This window comes from Micropterus salmoides, unplaced genomic scaffold (genome assembly GCF_014851395.1).
Source record: "Micropterus salmoides isolate LMB-PRFRI ecotype aquatic unplaced genomic scaffold, ASM1485139v1 Ms_hic_scaffold_7, whole genome shotgun sequence".
Lineage (NCBI taxonomy): Eukaryota > Metazoa > Chordata > Actinopteri > Centrarchiformes > Centrarchidae > Micropterus > Micropterus salmoides.
Genome location: NW_024044459.1, coordinates 38,183,348 through 38,193,836, shown reverse-complemented (window position 1 = coordinate 38,193,836; position 10,489 = coordinate 38,183,348). Strand labels below are relative to the sequence as shown.

Below are 10,489 nucleotides of genomic sequence, written 5' to 3'. Positions count from 1 at the left end.
CAGACAGATCATAATAAATAATACACACAAACTACAACCAACAGGGAAAACAGACTGAAACGAGGATTAAAGAGAACACAGAGCAGACAAAGCCAAAATAAAGCAGACACAGAACAAGGAGTAAATACAAAGACATTAACTAAGACACAGAGCTAACATGCAGGAATAAGCCAAGATAAGAGACAGAACAGGTACTAAGTGAGCTAAACTGAATATGCAAAGGTGGGCTTACCTGAGCAGGTGAGATCCAGAATAGAGGAAGAGTAATATGATGTTACACACTTCCTCAGAGCAGATCCAGACTGAACACAGACAGACCTGATCCACCACACAGGTCTGTCTGAGGAATCCTCTCTCTCTCCTACAGAAACAGGAGAGCCACAGTGCAGCTCTCTACAGACAACAGCTGCTGCCTTCAGGGTCCAGTTATAGTATCTCATTGGTCTCCAGTCTCCCTGATATTTCAGCTCCAGTGTTCCTGCACAGCGACTGGCTCCTCCCACCAACCTGACATCATCAGCCTCTGAACAGAAACAAGAGAGTCATCAGTAAAGAAGTGCATTCAAGAGACTAAACTAAAACTTGACAGCTGATTCTCCTTCTGTGATTCTTTCTCTCTTTACCTGTTGAGGTGTGTTGTCCGTCAGCCTGGAGTCCTGTGATTGCAGCACAGCCGTGGACAGAAAAAAAACACTTTTGTAAAGAACTTTCCATCAGCTCAGAAACATCTCAGTGAACTCCCTCTGGAGTCATTTTACCAGTTTACTGTAGGTGAGATGAACATGTGAATACACAGAACAGCAGCCAGCAGACTGGTTCATATAGAGTTAAAGGAAAAGCTCTGCTTCACTTCATCAGGATGGAAATCAGTATGTGGATTCATGCAGTGAGAGCTGCACAAGTTATTTCTGTATTACAAGAAACAGAACATATGTTCATATTTACATCACCACTGTTGATAATGATTTCATCAGGTTTAGCTCTAGATATTATGTCCTAATCCCCAGGCCGTACCGCTATACAGCTTGTTTGCTGGACCTAGGAAGGCATATTAGGAAGTCATTACCCTCATGTTTTGGGTCCAGAAGAATGGCGTATTTACACGTTTATACGGCCTCATTTGGTTGACAATCACTAAAATGAATTACATTTTATGTAGTTGCTATAATGTATATGTTGAACAGATGCAGACTGCATTAACTGTTAAACATGTCTTACACTATTAATGTATTCTAAAATGTATGAACCACCATCTAAGACAATTAGACACATTAATTACAAATGTAAAACACCAAAACGCCAAGATTAAAACTTTTTAAAATATGTATCTGGATGTACCAAATGTGAATGGTCAAAATGAAAAAAATACTAATTGGCCCATTTGGCCCAGAAAACACTCGAGAGCAAACCAAAGCTGTACAATCAAGATTTTTTAATTAACATCTACTGGCTCCACTTGAAAATACAAACAGACCATTTTTTTCCACAGTGACAATTTTCAAAATACTATCTTGCAATGTTGAGAACAAAAAAAAAAAGCTATACCTCAAGTGTTGGCTGAGACATATTTCCCAGATTTCATCTAAATTTTTGAGATATCTCACAAATAGACGAATGTGACTGAGTATGTCTTTGGCCGAGGATAATATGAATTGTTGGACTGATCGGGCTTTGCCTTGATTTATAAAGATCTTAACCTGAAAAACACAAATCAAGACTTCTGTGCTGGTTTCACATTTATGTCCTGTGTTTAACCGTTAACCGATGAAGGCAGACTGCCTCATCCATCCATGATCTTCTGGCTGATCTGCAAAGCGGAGCAGGTGCAGTGAACTCCATGAGGGCTGATGCTGGGGAAAGGAAAAACATGTTTATATAATGTAACACACCACAGCAACCCCTCAGCTACCACCATGGTTAAAATACCAGAAGTAGAGATTGTTCTTACTGTGTTGAGGCAATGCTGCCACCCTGTGACTGAAAATGCCTAAGTGCCATTAGCTTTTGACTGCACAGAATATTCAAATACAGTAACAACTTAATTTCTGTTTATTAGGTTCACTGAGCTAAAACTAATGCAATCCAGTAAAACAGCCCTGCAATAAATGATATCTTCATGAGGGTTAAAATGATTTTTGTAATTTGTATAATGTCGTGATCATGTGTTTTTACTCTTTGTCTCCAAAATGGCTGTTTGACTGAAACATATAAAGACAATTCATACTTAATAGAGCTGAAGAATTTAACATTTTCAAAACGTAATCTTTACTCTAGAGAATTCCTTGTCCTTTACTTTAATACAAATGTTGGTGTGTTGCATCTCTTTTACAGAATAACAGTGTAAGCCACTTTTGGCACAATCTGGGAAATTTCCCACCAAAACAATTTTTTTCTGGAGGCACTGAAATCAAAATAAATCAGGCACCGACCAGCACCACTAAAGACAGCACCACTTATGATCACAAACTGTACACGGTAAGTTGTACCTGGTTCCACCGTGCCGTGTTCTTGGATGTTCTGAACGTGGTTCACCATCACATCTCCATTAGAGTGGAAGCTGCAATCCAGTACAGATGTTTAATAATGGCTGGCCTCCACAGACTCAGGTCCTTCCTTTCTGTAAAAAAGAAAATGTAATTATAACAACAGCCTAAACGAAAAAACCACCAGCCCTGCCATACGTTCGACCTGTACAAAGCTTACAATGCTCTGTCTCTGCTAATGTTCAGTCTGAGATGTGTTAATTATAATAATTTGCATGTATTATGTGTTTTCTAATTTCTAATTTTATAAAGGCAACCGTTTTTGTTTTTGTCCCCATTCATCATGAGCTGAACTCAAAGATCTAAGACTTTCTCTATGCACACAAAAGGCCTGTTTCTCTCAAATATTGTTCACATATCTGTCAGAATCTGTTAGTGAGCACTTCTCCTTTGCCGAGATAATCCATCCACCGCACAGGTGTGGCATATCAAGACGCTGATCAGACAGCATGGGGATTGCACAGGTGTGCCTTAGGCTCATTAGTGAAAATGAAGCAAAACAGTATTTAAGTTGTCATCAGCAGAGTAGCTATGACCTATGACTGTGCTGCTCTTGTTACTTATTTGCCTCTTGCTTGGCCAAGGCCATGAGTGCTCCCTTTGTAAAAGGAATTTCACATCTACAAAAACTCAGTACACATTTAAAAATATCACATTATACACTGAAACACTCATAATCTAAGAAAGAACATGCAAACTCCACACAGAATGGCCCAAGGCTGGATTCAAACCTGCCAAAATTTAAAAATTTAGGATTCACACAACTCACCGTTTCAGCCACGCTGTTGGCATCGCTCCTCAACTTCAGTCTTCTCTGATAACGTTACCGCTTCACTGCCGTTGCATCGGTGAAGAAAATTTGCTTCCAACATGTATCTGGTTATCTGTTTTATGTGTATCTTTGCACTTGTGAAAGCTTTTTGTAACACGGTAAAGTGCACTATAAATAAAGATTATTATTACTACAATGTATAAATCAGGAGGTTGAACACAGAGAGGCTGCCCCGGCAGTCAGGGGAAAGAAAAAGTCACGGATCATTCACAGTGCCTGGAGGTGCTAGCTGTTAGCTCCCCTTCCCCTCCTGTGGATCGCTGCTACACTGGGTGGAAATGGAATCAGCTAGTTAGTTATATTTACAACCAGGAAAAGCAAGCAGGCTAAGAAACCGGACAAAGAGACGTGTTCTATCTACATGCCGAACGATTTAGAGACCAACAAGTATTTAACTACTTGCCTGCAGTGCAGCTGCAGGTAAGCCTGTATGTGGCGCTTGCAGATTTTAATTGTTACGAAGGATCTGCTGGATTTACGGATTTAACAAACAAAGTTTCAGCGTCTGTGTGCAATGCATCCTCCAACTAACAGACATATTTCTCACAAATGTATGACTTAATAATCTCAGAGCAGATCCTTGTTTCTTTCTTGTAAACTTGTGAGTTTTATCTTGCACGTTTCCATTTTAATCTCAAAGAATATCTGAGTTTCTGTTCCTGTAATTTTTGCAACTTTAACTTTCAAAAATGTAGAGTTTTTACTAAGAATATCCCCTCATTTATTCGTTTTGTTTATTTCTTCTTTTCTTAAATGTTGTTGGACTTTGAATGCGATTTTATCCTTATTATAAAAAGAATAAATCAGTATCTTTAATTTGACCTCGCTGTATTCATAAATGAGTTTAAAATGACAGCCCTGAGGATGTGTGTGTGAGAGATGTTGGTGTGAGTGATAAGCCGTTTACAGTAGTGAACTACATGCAAACCGCAACTCCGTCACACACAGAGGGACAGAAGCTACTTGGGTGTGAATGTCAAATTATTTCCTTCTCCTTCAGCTGGTTGCAGTGTAACAGGAACAGTTGAGCCATTTCGTCAGAACCATGGATGAATAATAATCTGGTCAACATGTGTTCAGGTACGAGTCTGGAAAGAGTGGATCTTATTTCAGGAGTCAGCAGATTGTTGCATGTTGTGGATCATAAAGAGAAGTTTAGGAGGTTTACTGTGAAGAAGCAGACGAAGAGATGAAGTGTGTGAAATATATGAAGCTGAAGAGCAGAAATGAAATGCGACATGTGCAGTAAATATCTCTCCTGATGTTTAGGGACGTTGCTCTAAATCTTTGTTAGACCGAGACACCAGCTGTTCAACAGCAGCAGCCTTTCATATTGTTCTGATTTTCTCCCAGGTCCAATAAAGAGATCTGAATTCTAACACATGATGTTTAAAGCAGAGTCCTACCTGAGCTCCACAGCAGCAGCAGCAGCACCAGGTGATCCATGTCCAGGTAGACCGTCTCTCTGGCCGTCCGCCTGCTCTCTGCTCTGATCATCGTGTGCTGTCCTCAGTGTAGATCTGTGGACAGGAAGAGGTGGAGCTTTACTGGAACACAGCTCATGTAGTTGTCTTTAGTTCCACAGTGAAGACTCCTCGTCAGACTGAGTCTCTGTCAGGATCAGGGTTTCTGTCGGCCGTGTTCATAACCTGGTGTTTGTGAGGTCCTGTGTGGCAGATTCATGTGGGCTCTGAGAATCGCTCTCAGTCTGGCCCCTCTCATATCATGGTGAGTGGGGGCAAAAACAAAAGGGTTGTGTTTATAATTTTGTTCAGTGTACTTCATTCCAATTATGTGCTAGATCCATTAAAAACAGAGAGCAGGCTGTTGGCTCCTTCTCATCTCAGATGATCTACTCATTTTTACACAGCTGCTGCTTTTCCCCTCAGGTGGTGGACAGAATATGTGATGTGTTGAACAAAAACATGCAGCATTACTGCCCCTCATTTCTGCCACACAAGCACCAGGCCAACTTTGAAAACTTTAATATATTAAATGAACTGGATGATCTGAGGTTAAGATAGTAATCATGACAGAACAGAAAATAATATGTAAGAATGATGGTGACAGTTTAACTTCTGCTTTTGTGGTGCAAAGAGCCAAAAAAGAGACGTATGAGATAAGTATGTGTGTTTGTTGCAACAGGAACTGGTGCTGGTAGTGAAGGGCCATGTTTACTGTGTCGTCCACAGACCTGTTGGCTCTTTAGGCAAACTGCAGGGGGGGGGTCCAGGAGTGGGTCTGTGACGGATTTGAGGTGGATCAACACAAGGCGGTCAAAAGACTTTACGACTACAGAGGTCAGGGTGATGGGTCTGTAGTCATTTAGTTATCTGAGTCTGTCTGTAAATTATTTTTTGTCTTGTCTCTTTTTGTAATCTGCTTGGAAAATATCTGCCTCCACCTCATGTAAGCCTTGTTGCAGGCAGGCAAGCAGTCCGAGACAGCAGTTTGTAAAGTTGGGAAGCTCCAGGTCAGTATGTTTGGACATTGCTTTTGGTGGCCCCCAGGGGTCAGGGTTGGGCCCCAAACTGTTTATCTTGTATATTAATGACATATGTTCAGTATCTAATGTTGTTTGCAGATGATACAAATATATTCCGTTCAGGTGAAAACCTACAGCAACTAGTGGAGGACGTCACTAAAGAAATGAACAAACTAAAAATATGGTTTCATAGAAATAAATATTCATCATCAAATTTGAATAAAACAAATAATGTCATTTGGGAATTGCAATATGACTATTCAGGTGAACATACAAATGGATGGGGTTGTAACTGAAAGAGTGCATGAAAATAAATTTCTTGGGGTAATTATAGATGACATCATGTACAATCTAAACTATCAAGATCAACTGCAGTATTAAACAAAGCAAAACAGGTTCTGGATCAAAAATCACTCCACATCTTGTACTGTTCAGTAGTTTTAATATATTTCAATTACTGTCCTGAGATTTGGGGACACAACTACAAATCTGTTCTCCAAAAAAGAACAATATGGATTATTCACAGCGCTGGGTATAGGGATCACATTCACTCATTCTTCTTACAGTCATCCATCCATCGTCAACTGCTTATCCTGTGTACAGGGTCCAGCTGACATTGGGCGAAAGGCAGAGTACACCCTGGACAGGTTGCTAGTCTATCGCAGGGCCACACAGACAGACAAACACTCACACACCAAAGGACAATTTTGGAGACACCAATTAACCTAGTCCACATGTCTTTGGGTGGTGGGAGGAAGCCCAGTGAATTTGCCACGGGCTTCAGACACTGCATAAATGTGTTAATCATCACTTCCTGTGTCCCCTATGTGGCGCTACATAGCACTTCGCACTACGACTATAACTGAACATGTAGATGTGTTTGGGGCAGGACTGTAATGAAGCATGTAAAGTTTGGTGCAGATGTGAGCATGTACACTGAAGTTAAAACAACTTCCTCTTTCATGGCAAAGAGTATAAATTTACCACTACGCCACCGCCACACCGTTAACTGCAAAGTGTACAAGTTTTACAACATGGCTTCATCAATGTGTTTAGGGTTTTGAACTGGGACAGTTTTGAAGTTGATACATCTAACCTGCTAGGAGTAGTACATTACAACATAAAACGTGTCATTTCCGGTTGCCAGCAGGTGACACTATGACACTGAGTAAATACTGGCATATGGATGTGTTCAGGGTGGGTCCCTTAATATACATATCAAATTTGGTCCAGATGTGAGCATGTATACTGAAGTTATAACAACTTCCTGTTTCATGGCAAATCATCAATACTTGACAGCACGCCATAGGCAAACTGGTCGACTGGTAATAACCGTTTGAATAACTCAGAATAACTTATCAATGCGTTTAGAGTACACAGCAAATATCTGAAGTTGGTTGGACTAAACTCCTAGGAGGAGTTCATTAAAGTACAAAGTAAATCACCAAAAATAACCATTAAATCCAAAATGGCCAACTTCCTGTTGGGTGTCTGGCATCGCTCTAAGAGGCTTTTTTGTACGTCTGGACATGATACACATACCACAGAAATGTCATACACGTAGGTGAAACTTTGTTCGGGGGCTACTCTGTAGGGGGCGCTAGTGAGCCATCTTGCCACGTCCATGCGTGAAACCCATAAAATAGTTTGGTGAGTTTGAGTATGTTTAGGCTCCCAAAATTGAGGTTGCTTTAGTCCTTAATCCTTTAGTTTCAATAGGGACCCCACACGTTTCGTGCTCAGGCCCTAACTAAAGCAACGTCCAGACATAAATCAGTTTAAAATCAGATATAAAGATATGGTTTTCTAGGGTTACAGGGATGAAGAAGGGTGTCAATAATCAACGAGCGTTTTGTGTTGTTGGGGCTAGTATTTTCTTTCATTTAATTGATAAATCGTTGCAGCTGTATGATGAACATCTTGTTGTTGAAGAGTGTTTGTAGCATCACTCAGAATCTGCTGCTGTGAAACCAGGTTCTGTTCCAGAAGTTAGAAAACTTCATTCTTTGACTTTTGCACGTATTTAGAGAAATAACTGATATCTCTATAAGAACAAGGCTTACAGGCAGTTGATCCAACAGATCGAGCAGCACAGAAACAGGCAAGATACTCCAGACACGACAATGACCGGACAGAGACTGAACAGAAACAGTAAACATTTAACACCTGGTGTAGGAGCCATTTCAATGTTTATGTCCAGGTTTGGCCATTAGGTGGCACTAGGGTTATGGCATAGTGATTGGGGCTTATCTACTTAGGCTAGCTGTAATCAAGGACAGGTGTTGCTAGAGGGAAAAGGGCAAACTAGTTTTTGAACGCCACGCCAGGCGACGGAGGCTGTGGTTGAATGCATGTTAAGTGACTGTTGGTGAAGATGGAATATTGTTCTGTTATGGAAAAGGAAATCCTTGTGTAAATCCAATAAACATCTCTCACAACAGAGAAGAAAAGATAACTTTAAGCTTTGTTGTATCATTGCTCAATCAAGCCAAAGCGACCACGGTAAGCGCGTCAACTATAGCCCACTTTAACCCTCTGCATAACCCTCGGCTGTTTTAAGCTTAGCGGTTACACCTGGGACTAACAAGCAGGCGGGAGAAACACAGATGAGAGGGATCAGGACTAATGAGACAGGCAGGCAGAGGGATTCTGAACTAACAGACAGGATACAGGTTACTAAACACTAAACACAGACCATATCAAAATAAGACGTAACAGATCAGGGGCCCATTCTTCGTACGTTGCTTAAAACAACCGAGATCAAATGAGACATCCAAGATAATATCATCGGCCTAATCATGATCTGGCTAATTGGGTTCTTCGAACACACCTGCCTTTTATGATTAGTACAGCTGGATTGAGTTATCGGAGATAATTGCACGTTCATGTGCTGGTTTAAAAGGGGATATGTATCGATAGTAGAAACATTGATCAGCAATGCTGCTATTGGCTGTTCACCATGGCCAAAGAGCGCGCTCAGTTTTTCCTCTGCAGCAGAGCAAGAGTTATTGCTAGAAGGATATACAGAATTTGAAAACTTACTTAAAACGTCAGGGAACACCTTACAGTGTGCAAAAGCCAGGAGAGAGGGCTGGCAAAAAGTTGCAGACAAATTAAATGCGTAAGTGCTCCATGTTATGGTTCTATCACTTATTACAGTATATATTCTTATATTTTAATAATTTAATTATTGCTTAATGTCAGAGCCACCTCAGGACCCACTAGAACATGGGAACAAGTAAAAGTGAAATACAAGAATATTCTTCAAAATGGTAATCTTTTCTACTTCAACTGTTTAGTCTGTTTTACCAAAATAAATGTTAAATTATGTGTTCGTCTGTTTGTAACAGCAACCAAGAAAAAGGCAGAGCAGAAAAAAAACAGGCGGTGGTTCTGCACCCCCACATTATACCCCGGCAGCTCTTCCTTAGACCAAAAGCCAGGGACCAGTCGCAACATCTTCATTACTGGTAAATGAGTTTTAAATTATCTTGCTGCACTGTAAATAATTTGTTGCTGCATTGAATTAAGTATGTCTATAATCCAAATGGCTGGTACAGTCATTTCAACTGATAAATATTGAGTAGTGATGAATTGCTTTGACTTGTGAAGGTGAAAACTGCATAACTTAATGTAAAAATATTTTGCAATATGTTATTGATCACATTTTTTCCCTAGTGTAGTACATTGTAATGCCATTGTGTTCTCCTCTTTTGTGCAGTTTTACATAATACACCAACACTTTTGTTGTGGTTCCAACAAATTAATGATGTATATGACACCCTCACGAGAAAAACGATATCTCTCAATAAGTATATTATCGCGCTGCGCTAAAGGATCCTGTCCATCTCGCAATACGCGATTAATTCGAAAAGCCCTTCGAATTATTCTCTCCATCTTCAGCAACAGGTTCTTCACACAGAGCTGACTGGTTCCAGCCACTCTCTGCGGCTAGTGTGCAGAATTATACGGCACAATCCACAACCCCTGCTGTCCTTGACGGAGTCCCATCAATGCTCTGGCTGCTTCCCTGCCAGGAGAAATGTGCTGGACAATCTGGGTGAAGGTACGGGTAAACAGCTAAAAGGAGTGGCAGACAGGAGAGTCTTGACCCCATTACCTCGAGGGCCATGCCTCGTCTCGGCCCTGATAAGTGGGAAATCACATAGGCGATCTTAGCTCCATGAGTGGGGTAGGAGCAGCTCAAAATGCAGGCTACACTGAGTAAGGAAGGCTCGACAGTCACCGGACTCACCAGAAAAGCGTTCAGGGCGAGACAGATGGGTTGAAGCCACAGGGAGCGCGGGCGGAGCTGGAGGCAGGTTTTCTACAGCAACAGTGGGGAACGCCGGGGTGATAGGTTCTGCTAATGGTGCGGGAGCCAGCAACTGTATCTGGTTGGACAGGTGGGAAATCTGCTCGCACACGATGGTCCAAGGTCTGTTTGCTGCTCAGACACACCACGCATCTCCTGCTGGATGGCTGAGAGAACTTCCTCCTGCTGGTACAGCCGCTGTCCCTGGATCCGCAGGGCTTTCCTCATAGGTTCGGAGTCGGCAAAGTCTCTTGTTTGGCCAGACCGTACTATCAGGCTCTCCCAAGAAATGAACTCACAATGCACAACTCCGA

General features: G+C 41.4%; 1 protein-coding gene across 3 annotated transcripts in view; it reads right to left on the bottom strand.

Moving 5' to 3' along the window:
- The window catches only part of LOC119891605 (scavenger receptor cysteine-rich type 1 protein M130-like), a 9,958-nt gene extending 4,864 nt beyond the window's left edge, over window positions 1-5,094 (bottom strand). Inside the window, exons 1-5 of one of the 3 annotated variants that reach the window (XM_038703378.1) lie at window positions 4,782-4,894; window positions 3,313-4,542; window positions 2,487-2,617; window positions 624-1,850; window positions 233-523 (exon numbers count right to left, since the gene is read on the bottom strand). In XM_038703378.1, the coding sequence (XP_038559306.1) occupies window positions 233-523; window positions 624-714 (382 nt within the window). In that variant the 5' untranslated portion in view covers window positions 715-1,850; window positions 2,487-2,617; window positions 3,313-4,542; window positions 4,782-4,894. Of the gene's footprint in view, window positions 1-232; window positions 524-623; window positions 1,851-2,486; window positions 4,543-4,781 lie in introns of all 3 variants that reach the window. The other 2 variants (XM_038703377.1, XM_038703376.1) reach the window with 2 other exon arrangements.
- Window positions 5,095-10,489: the final 5,395 nt, after the last annotated feature.